The sequence below is a fragment of the Chrysochloris asiatica genome, unplaced genomic scaffold, assembly GCF_000296735.1.
Source record: "Chrysochloris asiatica unplaced genomic scaffold, ChrAsi1.0 scaffold00018, whole genome shotgun sequence".
NCBI lineage: Eukaryota > Metazoa > Chordata > Mammalia > Afrosoricida > Chrysochloridae > Chrysochloris > Chrysochloris asiatica.
This window is the reverse complement of record NW_006408536.1, coordinates 29157275-29177773: the sequence shown is the minus strand read 5'-3', so window position 1 is coordinate 29177773 and position 20499 is coordinate 29157275. Positions and strand designations below refer to the sequence as shown.

The window sequence follows — 20499 nt, the reverse complement described above, 5'->3', positions numbered from 1 at the left end:
TTCTACTCTGACACACACGGGGCACCATGAGTGGGATCTACTTATGAAAACTCATCCACTGAGAACCCTGTGGGGCACAGTTCTACTCTGACACATACGGGGCACCATGAGTGAGGTCTACTTATGGAAAATCATCCACTGAGAACCCTGTGGGGCACAGTTCTACTCTGACACACACAGGGGCACCATGAGTGGAATCTACTTATGAAAATCATCCACTGAGAACCCTGTGGAGCACAGTTCTACTCTGACACACACATGGGGGCACCATGAGTTGAAGGTGACTGACGGCAACTAGTTTAAGTAGTTTGTTATACATCCTAACTTACTTGTTGGTATTCTCCAGTGCTCACAGAACATGGTACCCAATCTACTTCAGGGGCTACTGACAAAGAAAGGGGAAATGTGTCCAAGTGTGTGCTATTCACCACTCATGGTGCCCATCTCTGAACCTCTGCTGAGGGGAGCGTGGTTTAAATTTGCAAACATTCTGGTTAAGTCATTGAGTTCGCCACCCTGGGACTGGACTCATAATACGAATGGAAACATCGAAAGCCTATCTAATGATATTGATGGTTTTCAACTCTGCCAACAGAAAAGCAGAACACTGACCCATTGATTAAGGCCTTTGAAGTGTTTCCCCTGTGGCCCACCTTCCACCCTAACCCACTTGTCTCCCTAGGTTTAGAGCCCATGCACTCCAATGCATGCAGTAGTGCCTAACGGATTGATTCTTACTGGATAAAAAGTTAAAAAACCGAATTAATATGAAGAATCCAACTTGAGTTATAGTTCATTAATAACTTCCTTATTGATTTGTTTGCTTTCTTAAAATAATTTTTTCCCTATGTCAAGAAGCTTCAACAAGTTTGTGGGGAAATGAGATGAAAAGAAAATGGAATTCTTCCATGGAGTTTTGAAGGACCCGTGCTGGTGAGCATACTGGCCTTCCCCTGCCCCCACACACAGCGTCAGCCTGCGTGTCTACCTGTGGCTCCTCGTGTCTACCTGTGGCTCCTAGGAGTTGCGGCTTGGCAGTAGCGTCACTGAAGGACTGGGTGGATAAGGGGACTTCCTAGGGTATCTTCTACTCTGGGACACCTCACAGTGAATTTTTTTTAAGAACACAAATCTTATGGTTTTGTATGTCCTTGAGGTTGCTCCTGATGTCTCAGAGGGGTGCCCTTCCCCAGGCCCTCAGGGACTCCCGTGAAGATTGAGCCCCCGAGCCCTGGATGGGGAGCTTTACCTTTGTAGAGTGTTTTGGGCACCTGGCAGGTGTGCCCGCACCCATTGGAGCAGCACTTCTTTAGCCCGGAGCACTCTCTGTCCCCTTCGCAGCTCTCCACGCAGGCGGCAGCGAAGCCGCTGGCCTTCTCAGGGGACGGGCAGTCCCCTTGCTTCACTGCCAGGATGTACTTGAGGAACTCACAGCTGGTCAGACATTCGTAGTTCTTCTTTGGGAAGAGAGGCTGCGGGAGCCAAGGACAGAAAGGGTCTCTCATTAGAGATGAAGGAATCAGATCTCCTGGACAGGAAAGTGGCAACCGTGCTGCCTCAGAATGTCAGCGCGCCCCGGAGCGCAACCCCCTTCAGGTCCCCGCAGTCTCATCTCCGGGGACGAGGCCAAGACTACAGCTCTGGACTCTGCCCGACACCCATGGTCTTCGTGCACACACACTCATACAATACGTGAAATGCAATTTGAAGACAAAATTCCAAAACCAGACCTACTGCCTTCAATTCAAGTCCCAGTCTTCACTACCCTCTAGTGCAGAGGTCAACTGCTCCTTAGGGTTGCAAAGACTGCCAAGTAGTTACCGGAGCAGACAGCCGCATCTTCCTCCCAAGGAGCAGCTGGTGGGTGTGAAGGACTGACCTTGCAGTTAGCAGCCCAACCCTTAACCCATTACATCACTGTTGTTGTTGTTGTTGTTGTTGTTGTTGTTGTTGTTGTTGTGAAGTCCCATCGAGTTGGTCCCGATACATAGCAACCTTCTGTAGGGTTTCTAAGGAAGGGCTAGTGAGTTTGAACCGCTGGCATTGTGGTTCAAACTAACCTTAAGGTCTAGTACTTATCCTTAAGCGCCACACAAGGACTCCCACACCACTTTATTGTTGTTGTTAGAGTAGTAGTTACGAATGGGGCTGCGAACCACAAAGTCAGCAGTTCGAAACTACCAGCTGTTCCGTGGAGAAAGATGAGGTATTCTGCTCCCGTAAAGATTTACAGCCTCGGAAACCCTGTACAGGGTCACTATGAGTCGGAACCGACTCCACGGCACATAACAACAACAAGTCACCTCTGGCGCATAGCAGGGAGCAGCAGGTGGGTTTGAACTGTCGACCTGTGGTTGGCAGTGCAGTGCAGATCCTACTGCGCCACACCAGGACTCCCCTATGTTGCTAGGGCTCCTAAGTGGGAAATTGGACGGCGATGTTGATTCCTGAGACCCCACTGGTTATGAATATGCTGGGAAATGAACTGTGTCCCACTCCACAAATGCGTGGTCCGAATCACTCTGATCAGTAGTGACAATTACATTTGGTTGTGGGTTCTCTTTAGTATGCTAGTGAGCCAGGCTGAGGGTAAAGTGAGTCCTCATCCAAACTTCTGAGATATCAAAGGCGAAGATGAAGCAAGCTGGGATGGGGGCAGATGCCTGGCTGGCCACACAGAGATTATCCAGGAACCAAGAGGCAGGAAAGGGAAATGGACATTCCCCCAGAGTCTACTGAGAGAGAAAGCCTTCCTCTACAGCCCACACCTGGTCTTGGGACTGCTACCCTCTTAAACTTCAAGAAAATAAATTTCTATTTGTTAATTTGCAAATTACCCTTGTGATATATTTTTGTTACAACTATAGATAACTAAGGAGCTCTGGTAGCGTAGTGGTTACGACTTGGGCTGTGAACCGCAAGGTCAGCAGTTCGAAACTACCAGCTGCTCCGCGGGAGAAAGATGAGGCTTTCTACTCCCGTAAAGATTTACACCCTCGGAAACCCTGTACAGGGTCGCTATGAGTCGGTTCCGACTCCACGGCACATAACAACAACAACAACAACAACATAGATAACTAAAATAGAAGTTAAGGATGAACTTCTAAAAATTATTAGCCAGTATCTAATTTTAAAAAACCAGTATTGCTGGTGAATAGTCTTTTAACATTTATACATCTATATACAGATGTATATGGAGACCTAGTGTAGTGCTGTGGGCTAATACGTCAGACTGCAAAGTCGTTTGAACTGCAAGGTTAGTGGTTCAAGCTCACCAGCTGCTTCTTGGAAAACATACACAGGGTTGCTGTGGGTCGAAATTGATTCAACAGCACTTAACAACAACATAGTTGTATATTTGTGTGTGTGTGTATATATATATGGAGCTCTGGTAGCGTAGTGGTTACGAATCGGGCTGCGAGCCTTAAGGTCAGTGGTTCGAAACTACCAGCTGCTCCGCGGGAGAAAGATGAGGCTTTCTACTCCTATAAAGATTTACACCCTTGGAAACCCTGTACAGTGTCGTTATGGGTTGGAACCGACTTGACGGCGCTTAACAACAACAACAACATATATATATTTGTTGTTGTTATGTGCCATGCAGTCTGTTCCGACTCCCAGTGACCCTGTACAGGGTTTCTGAGGCTGTAAATCTTTACGGGAGCATAAAGCCTCATCTTTCTCCTGTGGAACAGCTGGTAGTTTCGAACCGCTGACCTTGTGGTTCGCAGCCCGATTTGTAACCACTACGCTATCAGAGATTTTGTATATAGATACATAAAATTTGGCATGTGTGTAAGAAAGAGAGGCAGGGATGGAATCCATTATTCCCTCACTTTTAATGAAGAGCATCTGCTAAGCATCCTAGTGATTTTGTTTTACTTTTGAAACATACAAAGTTTATTCCTCTATCTATCTATCTATACTACATCTATCATGTATAAGAATGACTTGTTGGCACATAATGTACGTATTTTAGAAGGAGTTGTTTGCAAATTAGAGGGACTTGTTGGCACACAATGGGTGTATGTTAGGACTTGTTGGCACACAAGTCATGTACATTAGAAAGATGTGTTGGCACACAATGTGTATATATTAGAGGGACTTGTTGGCACACAATGGGTGTATAATAAATAGAAAGACGTGTTGGCACACAATGTGTGTATATTAGAGGGACTTGTTGGCACACAATTTGTTGACATACGTTCGAAACCAGGGACTGCCTGTATATGAGAAGGACTTATTAGCAAACAAAGGTATAGACACTGTATACTGTACGGTGTCTCTGCCAGCAAGTCTGCCTTTAGTTTGCCCCCATCCTTTTAAGCGTGAATCAGGCGGTTTTGTAGGAGGCCTGCGGGTCTCTTCCCTCTCTCCATGCCAGGGCGTCTCTCCAGGTTCCAGCACAGCTCCCTCCCCATCTCAGTCATAGCCAGACTTTAGAATGTGCACACGGAACTCTATGGCACGGTGGGCTGAGTGCTGAGCTGCTAACTATGAGGTCAATTGTTCAAATCTACCAGCATCTCAGCAGGAGAAAGGTGAGGCTGTCTGTCCCTGTAAGGATTTACAGTTTGGGAAGCCATAAAAGTAGCTTTGGAGTCCAGTGTGGCACTGTAGGATAAGCTTTTGTCGTTGTTAAGCGCCCTCGAGTGGGAACCCATAGCAACCCTGTACAGGTTGGTGAGCTTGACCCACTGACTGTATGGTTCAAACCGACTTTGCATCCCAACACATTACCCCACACTGCTACACTGGACTATTAACCATAAGGTTGGCAGTTCAAGCCCACCATCCGCCTTGATGGCACACCACCAACAACAAAGATCAGTTCTACTCTGTGTTGTAGGGTCACTAAGAGTCAGAATCGACTCGGTGGCAGCGGATAGAGGTGGTGAACGCAGACATGGTGCCTGTCATGCATGTGAAATTGTCAGTGGAGTCTGTAGTGAAGGAAGAGGAATTTCTCTGAAAATTGGCATACCCATATGTTGCTCTTGGTAGTCAGGTCCTAAACAGCAGCTTGCTAACTCAATTAAAGTCCAAAGTGATCCAACATGAGTAAGCACTGGTAATTCTTGGCTCCTTAGAGAGCTGACTTACTGAAAAAGCATGAGCGACGTGAAGACTCACTAAGCCAAGGTCCAGTTTTCTTTAGGAAATCATGGTTGGAGACAGCAGTCAGCTGTCCCAGGATAGTGGCTGTGATCTCAGGATAAATACCAGCACTGAAGTGAGGCCCTGCCCAGGCCCCTGGGAACGGACTGCCCAGGGAGAGAAGCAGGGTGAAGGGGTCTGTGATCTGTCCCCTGATTTTCTGGGAGAGGCCAAGACACCCACACCAGCCCCAGGTGGGGCCCAGACCCAACCCAAAGTCCAGTCGAACCCAAACCCTAATGTTAGTTTTGCTTTATGTAGAATGGTGGCCAAGACAGGCATCCTCACCTTAAGCCTCCAATGATTTGTGGGACAGGGTGCTATCCTGACAGCCACACCAACCCCAGACCCATCCTCCAAATTCCCACCTCTATTCCTAACCCTCCTTTTGCCTGTGTGAGATGGGAGCCAAGACAGGTGGCCTCACCCAAAACTTCACCTTACGTCTCCATTTGTTTGTGGAAGAGGGTGACCCAGACTGCCATAGGAGAGAGACCCAGACAGGCCCACCCCAGGCCCCCAACTCGATTCCTAAGCTTCCTTAGGCTTTATGGATGATAGCAGCCAAGACAAGTTCCCTCACCCCTAACAGTCACGTTAAGCCTCCATTTGTTTATGGAAGAGGATGGTCCGGTCTGTCATACCATCAACAGGCCAATCTCAAAACATCCATCTCTAGCTCCAGCCTTCCTTTTCCCTAATGCAAGATGGGACCGAGACCGGCCTTCTAGCTAAGCTTCCTTCTGTGGAAGTTGTTGCTCCTGTCTGCCACACGCACTCCAGACTCACCCTGCAAACACCCAACTCCATTCCTAACCTTCAATTTGTCTATGTAAGACGGTGGCCAGCTCCAACACCCTCACCATAAACCTCCCGCTGGCACCCTCACCATAATCTTTATCAAAGTCAACAGTGAGTTACAATCTGTGTGAGACCTAGAAATTTTATATACTGTGAGAAGGGTGTTTATTTATAGCATCAAATAATCTTGTCTCGTAGCCATAATCAAGGATCTGTGGTAGCGTAGTGGTTACGAGTCGGGCTGTTAACCTCGAGGTTAGCAGTGCTAAAGTACCAGCTGTTTCACAGGAGAAAGATGAGGCTTTCTGCTTCCCTAAAGATTGACAGCCTCGGAAACCCTGTACAGGGTCGCTGTGAGTCGGAACCGACTCCATGGCACATAACAAACCAAGCAACCAATTGCCACAATCATCTTTCTGATGTTTACTTCTAAGTCCAATGCACTTCAAACCAGAAATACTTGATTATGATTAAATATAAGGAAATATATTTTATCTTTCTGTTCTTAGAATCATTAACAAAGAAGGAAATGTAGCAGCGTTACTAACAGTCAGTATGGTACTAAGATTTGACTTACAAGTCCAGACATCAGCACTAACGAATCAGCCTGACAAGAAATGCAACCAGAAAGCTCTGTGGAAGCAGGAATGGAGAGACTTCGACTTGCTTAGCCTGAGAGTGTTGTCAGGAAAGACCAGCTCCGAGAGAAGGACATTGTGTTCGGTGAAGTGGAGGACCAACAAAATGGAAGGAAATCTCCCAAGGGCTGAACTGGCCCAATGGCCACACAGTGGACTTAAAAACTGACCATTCTGAACCATTCTGAAGATGATGCAGGGCGGGCAGCTTGTTCCACTCTGCACAGAGTCACCAGGGGTTGGAACCAAGTCAATGGCAACTGACAACAATACAGAATCATGCGTGAGATTTAAGTCGAGTATAAATGGCTGGGACGAAAATTGTATCTCAATTCAACAACTCTACAAATAAAACTTAGAAGAAAGGCCATGTTTCAATGTTTCAAATACTGAATGAGCACGAACTTCCTTCCAGTTTGTCAATTATATATACATATATATGTTTGTATGTACAGGAGCCCTGGTGTGGTGCTGTAGGGTGAGCAAGCAGTAGACTGCAAAGTCAGTTTGAACTGCAAGGTCGGCAACTCAAACCCACCAGCCACTTCCATACAGACTCATTATGAGTCTGAACTGACTGGACAGTACATAACACCAGCAACAGTATATGTACACATATACACATATGCATACATACATTTAGATAACTTTCTCTCTGTACATGTTGTTGTTATGTGCCGTGAAGTCGGTTCCGACTCATAGCGACCCTGTACAGGGTTTCCGAGGCTGTAAATCTTTACGGGAGCAGAAAGCCTCATCTTTCTCCTGCGGAGCAGCTGGTAGTTTCGAACTGCTGACCTTGCAGTTCGCAGCCCGATTAGTAACCACTATGCTGCTAGAGTTCCTTCTCTCCGTACATATGTGTATAAAATTAAACTCTACATATGAATTACAGTGTTAAAGAAGAATATTGAAAGTACCATGGACTGCCAGAAGAACAAACAAATTTGTGTTGGAAGAAGTACAGCCAGAATGATCCTAAGAAGCCAGGATGACCAGACTCTATCACTCACACTTTAGACATATTATCAGGAGGGACCAGTCCCTAGAGAAGAACATCATGCTTGGTAAAGTGGAGGGTCAGCAAAAAAAAGAGGAAGACCCCCAATGAGATGGACTGGGAACAGTGGCAGCACCATTGGGCTTGAAGCGTAGCAACTATCATGAGGTTGGCACAGGACCAGGCAGTGTTTTGTTCTGTTGTGCATAGGGTCACTCTAAGTCAGAACCAACTCGACGGTGCTTAGCAACATGTGTATATGTATATTTGCAAACATATCCACATTTAAAGCAGCTTCAATTCTTTGGGCTTTTATCTCTTACACACAGGTCATTTTTCTGTTATCAGCTCATATATGTGTTCCACTTTATTGGCTTTTGAAATTCTAAAGTTAGATCCAAACCTAAGCTAGCAATCAAAGAAAGATGCGAACAGATCAGTAACAATCGCATGATGTTCACCAGCTTTCTTCTCTCCACAAAGTGTCTACGTAACACACGTTGAGAGAAAACCCTCGGTTACCACACACACTGGCCCCTACCACATGGACTTCGATTTTATTAAGTCTGGTAAGTGTTTACTGTTTGCGCTCTTGGAAGTCACAGTGACGGAGTTTGCACTGTGGTACGGTATAACCAAATCAACTCCGCTCAAAACTCTCCCATATGAAAGCAGGATGACTCAAGAATCAGATAGCCAAGTCTTGGCTCAGGACTAGAAGGTGGTTTTCAGGAGCTTTTGCCCAGCACCCGGCCCTTGTGCTGGGTTTGGAAGCAGAGCTGGGAGTAAGCTGGGTCCTCCAGCTTAGTCCCAGGGCCCCTGTGGCAGAGCTACCGGCAAATACAGGCCTCAACCTGCCTGATTCCCAATGAGCCCAAAATAGGAATGATCGAAAGGAGCTCAATCATTTTGGTATTCTAGACAATGGGAGAGTTGTTTTGCAAGAATATTCTTTACAGTTCCTTAGGAGGAAGACTCAAACAAATTTTGGCCATTTCTTTGTTGCTGTTGTTGTTACGCACTGTTGCACTGATTTTCAACTCAGAGCTACACCACGTGACAGAGTAAAACAGCTCCATCGTGTTTGTTTGTTTAACTAGACTGTCATCTTTACAGAAGTAGCTCTCTCGGCTTCCTTCTGTGGAGCCATTGGATGGGTCTGAACTGTCAGCGTCTTAGTTTGTTGTTGTTAAGTATCGTGGAGTCGGTTCCGACTCACAGTGACCCTGTACAGGGTTTCCAAGGCTGTAAATCTTTATGGGAGTACAACGCTTCATCTTTCTCCCATGGAACAGCTGGTAGTTTCGAACTGCTGATCTTGCAGTTGTCAGCCTGACTTAGTAGTTAAGCCCAAATTGTCCGTTTAACATGTCAAGATAGCACCATTATTCTAACAAAAGTTTTTTAATATCAGATAAAAAGTTGAGTCTGTTTGTTCTATTGTACGACGGACGGTCCACTGTTACCCGCCCTCTTGCTTTGGCCAGTTGAGCATTGGAATCACAAGTAGGAAAGCGGGCCTTGTGGAGACTCATAAGGAAGAAGCAGTCAACACCGGGACCACGATGAGGACCACAAAAGCTTAGAGTGCTGAGCTACAACGTGAACTTGGCACACCATCTTCACAGAGCAGTACTGTGTGACAGTGAAGGCTTTATGTCCACGTGGATGGACCAGGCTCCTCAGGGGTTGAGCAATGAAGATGTACTTAGGACCTCCAAGATGAACGCTGATGGAATACGATCACTCCATGATAAGATCAGAGCGGATGGAATGACCCTCTGTGTGGAAAATCCTCACTTCTGTGAGGCTAATGAGGTTCGGGGCAAGCTTCAGGATTCGCTTATACCTTGAGTCTGTGTCTTTTGAGATATAAAAGGAGGAGAAGTGAGCTGAGCTCAGAGGGACCTACGGCCACCAAGATAGAAGAGCTGGGCATAGAGCGAGTCCTATGGGCCTGGAGGCCCTGCTCGGAATTCTGACTTGCAGCCTCCTGAACTGTGAGGGAATCCATTTCTGGTCATTAGAGCCATCCACTTGTGGTATTTCTGTTATAACAGAACTAGAGAAGTCAGAAATATGGTTTGTTTTATTGTTTATATTTACCAAAGGGAAAAATCTAATGACCACTACAGCAAATATCTTGGGTTCCATTGAAAACAAACTATTAATGATCTGAATATAAATGGGCGAGCATATTGTACTTGTACACAAAGTCTCTCCATGCTATTAATGATAATTTTAAAAATTATCATTAATAAACCTTAATGAGAATTTACTAGTTAGATGGAACATGTGGGAAAAAATGTATACAGGTGAGAAGAAATAGTGTGTGAATGTGTCTAATCTAGCTATGAGGAATGCCTGAGGCTTGGTCCCTGAATGACCACTTAGAAATCCTGTGAGTCAGAGGTCACAGGATATCAGGAAAGTGACTCCGACCATTGAGCATGTAACATTCTTCATGACAATACAGGTTTATCACTCACAGCTCTGTGAAGAGAGCTGTGGAAATATTAGGTCAGGAGAGAATTCTTCAAACAGGTACGAGTGTAGTGGCCACCCACTTCCCTGGTAACTGGTTAACACGGACAATAACACAGATGTCACTCATGGCGTGAAACAACATGCTCCAAAGTGGGCTCTGTACTGAGCTCAACTGAAAAGAATAAAAATGAATACAGAGTTTTATCTGCTGAAGTGGCTAAAACAAGATGGATTACTAACAGTAGCAGACGTGGGTTCTTGAAACACTTCAAAGTGAGGTAGTTTTGCTTTCATTTTGTTTGATATAAAACCCAAGTGTTAGACAATAAAATCATTGGAAAGGTCAACCAACGGAATGACGTCCAGCTGAGTAAATGACCTTTAACCTACAGAAAATCACACAAATCTGAGCTCTCAGCTTTGGTGAGAATGCTACATTTGGCATTTGGATCAATTCAACAAGATTGTGTTGTTGTTGTTGTTGTTATGTGCTGTGGAGTCAGTTCTGACTCATAGCGACCCTGTACATGGTTTCCGAGGCTGTAAATCTTTACAGGAGCAGAAAGCCTCATCTTTCTCCTGCGGAACAGCTGGTAGTTTCGAACTGCTGACCGTGAGATTAGCAGCCCAGTTCGCAACCACTACGCTACCAGAGTTCCTTCAACAGGATTAGACTATATGCCAATTCTCTGGGACTACCAGGGGGCTTTAAAAAAGTTCATGGGGGGAGGGGGAAATCCCATTCTCTTTTTCCAGGAATCTTTTAAAGTTCTCTCATATCTTTGCAAACATTTTTGCAGAGTCAGGGCCTTGGTGGGCTCTTTGTGTTCTCTGACCACTAAACACAACAATAATCTTGAGTCTATGATTCCTAGAGATGGGTTCCCCATCATTGTCATCCTCATCACCATCCTCATCATCACCATCACCACCATTATCACCGTAATGGCAGGTTAATTACTAACAGATGGCAAGTCTACCAAGCCCCTCACACTATATCCTCTATTTATCTACCCACTTCACATCTTCCTTTCCAAGCTCCAAAACTAATTATGCATGATCATTTCCATGTAAAAATTGAGGAAGCAGAGGCTAGGCGAGGTTATATTTTATCCCATATCACAAAATGAGTTAAGATCTTGAGATGAACCCCACCATCTCTCAAGACACAATAAGTGGATTGGCCTCCCACCTGGCTTTCCCATTAGAATCACCTGGGCAGTCGCTACAGTCCCTAGGCCCTGGCTGACCTCCTAACAAGTTAGGTCAGCAGTACTGAGAAGTAGCAAGGATGACACAAGGTCGGTTTGAACCTCAAGGTCGGCAGTTCAAACTCACCAGTCGATCCTCCGAAACCCTATACAGAGTCCCTATGGGTCGGAACCACGTCAATGACACTTAACAACAACAAATATATGCGAGGGGAGTCCTGGTATAGCACTGTAGGATCTGCACTGGACCACAAGGCTGCTAGGTCAGCAGTTCTAACCCACCATCTGCTCCTCAGAAACCCTATACAGGGTGGCTATGAGTCAGAAACGACTTGGTGGCACTTAACAACATATACAAGGGGAATTTTAAAACTTTGTGGGAATGTTCCATTATCTTTAGATTCGATTTTCCCACAGTTTTTGAACCCTTCTCTTGTGGATAACTTATTTTTGAAAAACGATCAAACTCCACTCAATGGGAAGAAGCAGGCTCTTTAACAAATGGTGCTGGCAAAACTGGAGACTTCCGTGCAGGGAAATGAAGCCGGACACACCTCTACCAGCAGACACAAAAACGAAAGCAAAATGGACCTAACAAAGCCCGAAATATTAAACGTAAAACCATACAGTTCCTGAAAGAAAGCAGAGAGAAAATCGTGGTGCTGCGGGTTAATACGCTGGCCTCCAAAGCTGGACTCCAACCACAAGGTTGGAGGTTCAAGCTCACCAGCCGCTCCACAGAAACCCTATAATGAGTCACTATATGTTGGGACTGACTCCGTGGCACTTAACAACAACTTAAAAAGGCTACACAACTACAAATATACAAACAGCAGAAGACAAAATAGATCATTTAGACCTTTTAAAAATGAAATAGCTATGCCCATCAAAGACTTTATCCATGGAATAAAAAGACAATCTACACACTGGGAAAAAAGTCTTTGGAAATGACATGTCTGATATGGGTGTAATCTCTAAAATTATAGAAAACCTCAACAACTCAACAACAAAGGGACAAACAACCCAATTTTTTTAAATGGACAGAGGACTTGTAATGTTACTTCACCAAAGAGGAAATTCAAGGGGTGAACAAATGCATGGGGAAATGATTGCTGCTGTTCAGTACCATCCAGTCGGTCCTGACTCACAGCGACCCTGTATAGGGTTTCCAAGGGGAGGCGGCTGGGTTTGAACTGATGACCTTTCGGTGAGCAGTGCAGTGCTTATCCTACAGAGCTACACCAGGGCAAACGCAAATCAAAACGACAATGAGATACCATCTCACTCCAGCTAACATGGCACTGATTTAAAAAACAAACAAACAACTGTTGGCAAGGATTTGGAGAAATTGAAATCCATGCCCGTTGCTGGTGGGACTGTAAAATGGTGCAACCACTATGGAAAACGGTCTGGCTTGTCCTCAGAGAAATAGAAATAGAAACACTGTATGACCAGCAATCACACTCCTAGGCATACACCCTAGAGATGTAATTATAGCGACATGGGCCAACTACGTTCACTCGGCATTATTCAGAATTGTTGCTGTTGTTATGTGCCATCGAGTCGGTTCCGACCCATAGAATAGCACCCCCAAAAAAAGGCCAACTGCTAAGTGTCAATCAGTGGATGGGAGGGTAAGCACAACATGGTACGTGCATCTAACGGAACACTGCAGGTAAAGAGCAATGACACCGCACGTTGAAACTGGAGGAGAGATGCTAAGTGAGGTAAATCAACCATGTCAACACAAATGTAGGATTCCATGCTTCTGAGCCGGTACGACAGATCAATGAGAGGTAAGCGTACGTTGATGGTTCCTAGAGATGGGATTAGGATAGTGAAGACTCATTAGTTCATGTTCTTGCTGTGACGTGCCATCGAGTCAAGTCCAACTCCTAGCAATGGTGTATAGGGTTTCCGAGGAGCAGCTAATGGGGTTGAACTGCCCACCTTCTAGTTAGCAGTCCAGTGCTGATCCTAAAGCATCACAGTAGTTGTGATTTTTGGTGATAACCGCATTTGGGGGTGTGTATACGAACAAGGGGGCTTCAAGATGTTCATGGAAATATTCCATTATCATTTTTCATGAATGTTTTGAAGCCTCCTTACATGTGTGTAAGGGCAGGAATGGGGACATACATGTGTGTGCACAGATATAAGTATGTGTCTCTACACGTATGTACAGATTATGTAGGCAGGCATAGATATTCAGAGGGGGAATTGTTACCTCTCAGATTGACCAAACTCCTTTTCAGTTTGATTTCTTGGTTTGGAAGGCTCATGACCTTACTCTCAAGGAACAACTTAGTCACTTGGCATCCTATAGTTCACAAAGCTGGGGTTCTATATCCTAGTCAGGTGAGTAGTGTCCAGGGTCTTAGAAGTTTGGGAGCAGCCATCTAAGATACAACTATTGGTCTTTACTCATAAGGACCAAATGAGAAGGAAAGAAACCAAGAGTGCACAGAAGAGCCTGCTCTACACAGCTAGTCATGCACCTGTGACCAGAGGAACTAGATGGTGCCCGGCTATCAATGCCTACCACTCTGATCAAGGACACAAGGGGTGGACCCTGATAGAAGGGGAGAAAATGTCAAATTCTCAAAAAGTCCAGATTTACAAGATTGGCTGAGACTAGAGGACTGCCTGAAATTACTGCCCAATTGTTGTTGTTATTGTTGTCATTGTTAAATGCCATCCAGTCAACTCGTAACAACCCTATGTAGGTTTTCTGAGGAGCGACTAGTGAATTTGAACCACCAATCTTGCGATCTAAACTGGTCTTGTGGTCCAGTGCTTGTCCTACAGTGCCACACCAGGACTCCACTGTTGTTATTGTTGTTGTATAAGTGCCGTTGCATCAGTTTCGACCCCTAGCAACCCTGTATAGGGTTTCCAAGGAGCAGCTGGTGAGCTTGAACCTCCAACCTTGTAGGTCAAATCGACTTTGCAGTCCAGCGCATTTACCCACAGCACCACACCACTTAATAAGTGCTATTAAGTCGGGTCCTACTCCTAGTGACCATACTTAACAACAAATGAAACAATGTCCAGTCCTGTGCCATCCTGAAAATTGTTATATCTGAGCCCACCATTGCACTGAAACATTGTTTAAACCTTGAACTACAAGGTAACCCCTGAAGGTCACCTTTCAGTGACATAACAGATTGGCACACAAAACAGAAGATATTATCTACAAGTACAATGCTCCATTAAAAACCATCTACAAGAGACCAAAAAAGTTAACAATTACTCTAAAGCAAAGATGAGAACTAACTGATAAGGGGCCAGGGAAACTAGAGTACCGGAAACGGAACCAGAACGAAACGAAAAAGAATGTCAACACCTTGTGAAAAATGTGGTGACACTGAAGAATTTATGTAGAAACTGTCAAAGGGAAACCGAATGTGCTTCACTGAAAACACAATATACTATCATGTAAACAAAACAAGAGAGAAAGAAAATTCTTTAAGAAAAAAATGTCCTAATTTTAACAGACGCATTAAAAAAAAAAAAAAAAAAAATCACTCATCATGGAAGCCACGTGGAATCGGGAAGCATGGATCTCCCCAAGAGGACAAGCATTCATGGGTAATGTTGCTAGTGGACATTTAAGAGATAATATCTGTTCATGAAAGCACGAGGACCAGAGCTGTAGGGAAGCCAGTCCTTCCTACTCACAGCCCAGGCTATAGACAGGATGGAACATAATATCAGGTCGCAAACTAGCTAAGCAGGTAAAGCTAACAGGTCTCAGGAGAAAGGTTCACTATGATTCTGTCAAAGATAACGTATTTGATCACAATATGCCAAAATTCTGCACACCACTTGTCCCTCTCAACATTAATAATCTTTTTCAGAAATCGCAAGTCACAGCTATGCTGTGCAGAGAACCAAGCATGGCAGAAACAACCAATGAAATGCACTCATTGGTTGTTGTTGTTGTTGTTAAGTGCCATCGAGTCGGTTCTGACCCATAGCAACCCTGTAGTCGGTTCTGACCCATAGCGACCCTGTACAGGGTTTCCGAGGGTATAAATCTTTACGGGAGTAGAAAGCCTCATCTTTCTCCCATGAAGCGGCTGGTAGTTTCGAACCACTGACCTTAAGGTTCGCAGCCCAATTTGTAACCACTACGCTACCAGAATTCCTTATTGGTTACAAGAGGAAAATCGAGTTGAAAAGAAAATGATCTTAAAAATATTTTGCCCTTTTGATGAGCTTAATGCAAACAGGAACTCCAACGCCTGAGAGCATAGAGACAAGGCCAGTGAAGCAAAAAGGGGGATATGAAAACGTTCAAGGCATTAAATCAAAACAACAATGTAAAATGAGAATATCAACCAGAAACATTGAGAAATAGACAGAAAAAAATGTGAATTAAAAGGCTCGGTTATGTTCCAGGACTGTTTGATAAGAATAAATAAAACTAGAATCAAGCATGTTTGACTCAATTTCAAAAATAAATACATCATTTTTCAAGTTGAATATGAAGGAGAAAATCATGTCAGCCCTAATTTCTCGCTGGAACATTTAACACGTAAACCAGTGGCGCAAACATCTGCGTAATCCTAAGGGAAATGAACTACGTCTGTATCTACTGTACAAAGTGCTTGGTGAACCCAAAAGGTTTGAATGCATCAGTCACTCTGCAGGAAAAGAGAGACGTGCAGTGGCTTCCGTAAAGATTTACAGCTCAGACAAACCCTCTGGGGCAGTTCTACAGAGAAATCCAATCAAAAGGGAGGAAATGCAGAACAGAATTTCAAATTCTCATGAACTGTAGACTTTCTGGAGCCATGAAGGTTGGATGAACCCCGAAAACTACTGTCCGGAGATAATATTTGAATCCTAAGACCAAAATAAGGGGTTCTGGTAGCGTATTGGTTACGAATCAGGCTGCTAACCTGAAGGTCGGCAGTTCGAAACTTACCAGCTGTTCCGTGGGACAAAGATGAGGCGTTCTGCTCCCGTAAAGATTTACAGGCTTGGAAACCCTGTGCAGGGTCACTATGAGTCGGAACCGACTCCACGGCACATAACAACAACAGCAAGACCAAAATATCCCCTGAAGTCTTTTTAAATCCAAATAGTAGTTTAGCTTGACTAGTGAAAGAGATCTGCTCTGAACAGGTGCTCTTTCTCTCTATGGGGACAACAGCACTATGTCAGTGAGCTGATATTCACAAGCAGGGGCGTAGGGAGGGGACAATGGAGGGAAGGGAAAGAAAATGTTTGCAAGACTTAAAGAATGACATCAATGTCACTGAACTATAGGGAGAGAAACGGTTGACTTGGAGTACGTTTTGCTGTGCATATTCACAACAAAGTAAGGTAAAATGAAATATTTCTAAAGCAGTTGTAGAATAAAAGACCAGCAAGAAATGCATTATTAAATGTATAAGCTGAAATCTTTAAAAAGTCAGCCTGCCAACTATACCTTTCGAAACAGGCATTTTTCGTTGTTAAGTTCCATTGAGTAGGTTCTGACTCATAGCGACCCTGTATAGGGTTTCAGCAAAATGGCTGGTGAATTTGAACCACTGACCTTGCAGTTCAAACTGACCTTGCAGTCCAGTGCATTAACCCACAGCACTACACCAGGACTCCAAATATTAGATATGAGTGAAGTAACATTAATTCTCCATTTGTTTCTAATGCATGCTTGGAAATTCAATTATACTTTGCTTGGAAAGTCAATTACAAATGCTAATTGATCAGTTGTTACTACAATTAATTTGGTTTCCAGGCGAATGACAGGCGTTGGCCGTGAACTCTATGAAATCAGGAACAGATCAGTCACTGTCCTGAGACTCGCTGCTTCATGTTTGAAACAGATTCAGCAGGGTTTCCTGAGTAAGGTGACAGTCTCCTTCTCAAGATCATTCATTGAAAGCCCCGTGGGTTTCAGAAGTCCATTCCTCCAGCGGTCAGGGAGGGCTGAGGGTCAGGCAGCGTTTGCTTCTGTTGTATACAGAGTTAACAAGAGCCAGGCCCCCACGTGACGGCAGCTAACATCAGCAGCATTCTAATTTGGTTTACTTCAGTTTCCTTTCCTTGGCCTCCTCTTCCCACTCGGTATGAAAGTAAATACACCACTTTGTGTGGATCAGATCTAGGTTGGGTTCTCCACTAAAAGCAACAACCAAGAATCTGGCTGGATGACCTTGGAAAGATCACTGTAATGAATAAGTTCTAGAACATCAAATATCCTCAGAGGATCAGAAGATGGGGAGGGGGCTTCAATTAGACCTCCTTTCTCTCCTCCCCAGAACATCCAGGGACACCTCTGAAATGGTTAGCCCATTCAGGCACATACATGTTGCTTCACACAAAGCTGCCTTTAATAGAGAATTTCTTGGCATTCTTGGACGTAACAATGAACAGATGGAAACTACGCCCCATTAGGTGTTGTAGTTTATACTTTTACAAACAAACATGTCAGCAAAGAATTATAAAACAGTTGATATTAGAATGCAGAGAGACAGAGGAAGTGGTGGAGATACATGTGATTCAGAACCAATCCAGCTCTGAAAGGCTCTGAGGACTCACCGTCCGTCGGTCATTCCTGACAAGGAGTTCAGGTGGAGGTGCCGGGACAGGGTGGAGAGTATTTCAGAACAGGGCCCAGCTCCCACAGGGGAAGTAGAGACTATGAGCCCCATTTCATGCAAAACACAATGCTGTAGGATTTGGGGCAGTCAGCAAGTCTCTGTTTCCTCAAATATATTAAAGAGTTAAAACAAACCCACTGCTCCCAAGTCAATTTCGACTCATGGCGACCCATTATCCGAGGCTGTCATCTTTACTGAAACCGGCTGCCTCATCTTTCTCCTGCGGAGCAACGGGCAGGTTCAAACTGCCAACTTTTGATAAGTAGCCAAGTGCTTCAACCACTGTGTACTGGGCTTCCTTTTGAATATAAAAGCGAGATACTAATTAAGGGGCTGTGGTAGCGCAGTGGTTATGAATCTAAATCGGGCTGCTAACCTCAGGGTCAGCAGTTCGAAACTACCAGCTGTTCCGAGGGAGAAAGATGAGGCTTTCTGCTTCCGTAAAGATTTACACCCTTGGAAACTCTGTATAGGGTCGCTATGAATCGGAACCGACCCCACGGCACACAACCACAACAACAACTAGTTATGCATCCTGCTGTAGATTATTAAAGTATGGTATTGCTCTGTTAAGCACTGGACCACAAGGTCAATTTGAACCGCAACGTCGGTGGTTCAGTTTCACCAGCCGCTCCTTGACAACCCTATACAGGGTCGCTATGAGTCGGAACTGACTCGACAGCACTTAACAACAACACAAACACTTAACACAGATCCTGTCACATAGTAAAGGTGTGTGTGTGTGTTTATCATAGTTGTAGAAATTCTAGAAGAACCAGGGGAGAAAAACACAGCTCAGTTAGAGATGGCCTTGTAGGAGCGATGTGTCTTAAAGAGGAGTAAAAGCAACTGCTTACAAATGTAGTTGTTTATCATTTCAGTTATATCATAGGATTCCAGATTACAGAAATTTTCAAACAATATCCAACTCTACAGACTGTTTTTCATACATCCAAATTACAAAGGAGAAACCTTTCTGAAAACAAATACTCTTAACTTCTTAGAGATTTTCGTTTTAATTTAATAGACCCTTGTTACGTGCCATCGAGTCGCGTAGCGACCCTATGTACAACACAAGAAAGCCCTGCCTTGTCCTGAACCATCCTTACAACCATTCCTACACTTGAGCCTGTTGCTGCTACCTCTGCTCTGTGCCAATCCATTTCAGTAAGGGTCCCCCTCTTTTTTGCTGACCCTCCACTCTACCAGGTGTGATGTCCCTTCTCCTGATAATAATTCAGACCCTACAATGTGGGAAATCATACTGGCCTGGCACTCCCTAAGCCAACACAGAGTGAAATGAAAATGAATGTAAGATGTTGTTTCCACACTATACACGTGCAAGGGAGAGTCCATAAAACAGGGGCACGATTCTGCCCCTCCAGGGGCATTTGTGCTTTGAGACAGTTTTATTGTCACAACTGAATGAGGTAGTACTTCTGGTCAGGGAAGCTGCCACACATCCTACAATACACAAGACAGCCCCACCACCACAACAAAAACATTATCCAACCAAAAAATATCTTTGGTGCTGAAGTTGAGGAATTCAGGGTTACATTGAAGCATTCACCAGACATACACGCTTGTTACAGGAAGATAGGATCCGCATCATTCTCTGCTCTTAGTGACCACCGAGCTGACTGACTCACAGCAACCTGATGTACAGCAACGTGAAATACTGCCCAGCCCTGCACCATCCTGAAGACCACCATTCTGAGCAAGGTCATGCTCTCTATCGGGAGAAGCCCATAACTCACGGTACATGCACATACTCAAGCTGACTACCCCATTGTGTCAGGAGGAGTATACACAACAGACTCATGTACAAACCACACAAGAGCCACGTTGTCCCAAAACAAGAGCACTCTGGTCAGGACGAGAGAAGGTCCCTTCAACCCTGGAGCGGAACTCAAGCCCAAGTATCAGCGTTCAGCCAAACAACAGACAGGTCTGTAAATGCGGTCACAGCAGTAGGAGGAATACATCCTCCATAGAACCAACACATGACACCAAAAGGACAGCGTCTGCTGAAAAACCAAGCTCTAAGGGCAGGAAGCGCAGGGAAGACAGATGAACACAGACCACCAGGAATCCAGGGAGGAAGAGCGAAGCGAAGCGGGCTGTTGAGTTCCATTGTGAGGAATGTAACCAACGCCATGAAACGAAACGTGTCTAAGTTGTTGGATGGAAAACTAAGATGCTCTGTAAACTTTCACCCAAACTACAGTTAATAAGAGGGAGGCACGGGGGAAAGAGAGAGATGAGAAGATGAGAAGAGTTTCCAGCCCTGTGATAGACCAGGGGGACACGGGATGAAGCCACACTCATGCTGGATTATTCCAGAGCATTCTGGGCTGCACAGGATGGAGGGAGGAGAAGCATCCACACACAGCACAGTGCCTTCAGTGAGTTTCTGTGAAGCAGTCCTATGGGCGCTCCCTCCCTCACGCCCTCTCTCTCCTCCTTCTCCTTCCCCACTCCCCTCCCCTTCCTCCCCATCACCCTTCCTTTCCCTCCTTGTAGCCTTCCTCCTCTCCCCCCACAAGCTTCCCTCCTCTCCCCTCCAACACTCCCTTCCTCTCCCCCCCTTT

At 44.9% G+C, this 20499-nt stretch overlaps 1 protein-coding gene across 1 annotated transcript in view; it reads right to left on the bottom strand.

The window, feature by feature from the left end:
* The window catches only part of KAL1 (Kallmann syndrome 1 sequence), an 89515-nt gene that overhangs the window by 51439 nt on the left and 17577 nt on the right, over positions 1-20499 (bottom strand). The window contains exon 2 of the mRNA XM_006835702.1: positions 1250-1472. Coding sequence (XP_006835765.1) covers positions 1250-1472 — 223 coding nt within the window. The remainder of the gene's footprint in view (positions 1-1249; positions 1473-20499) is intronic.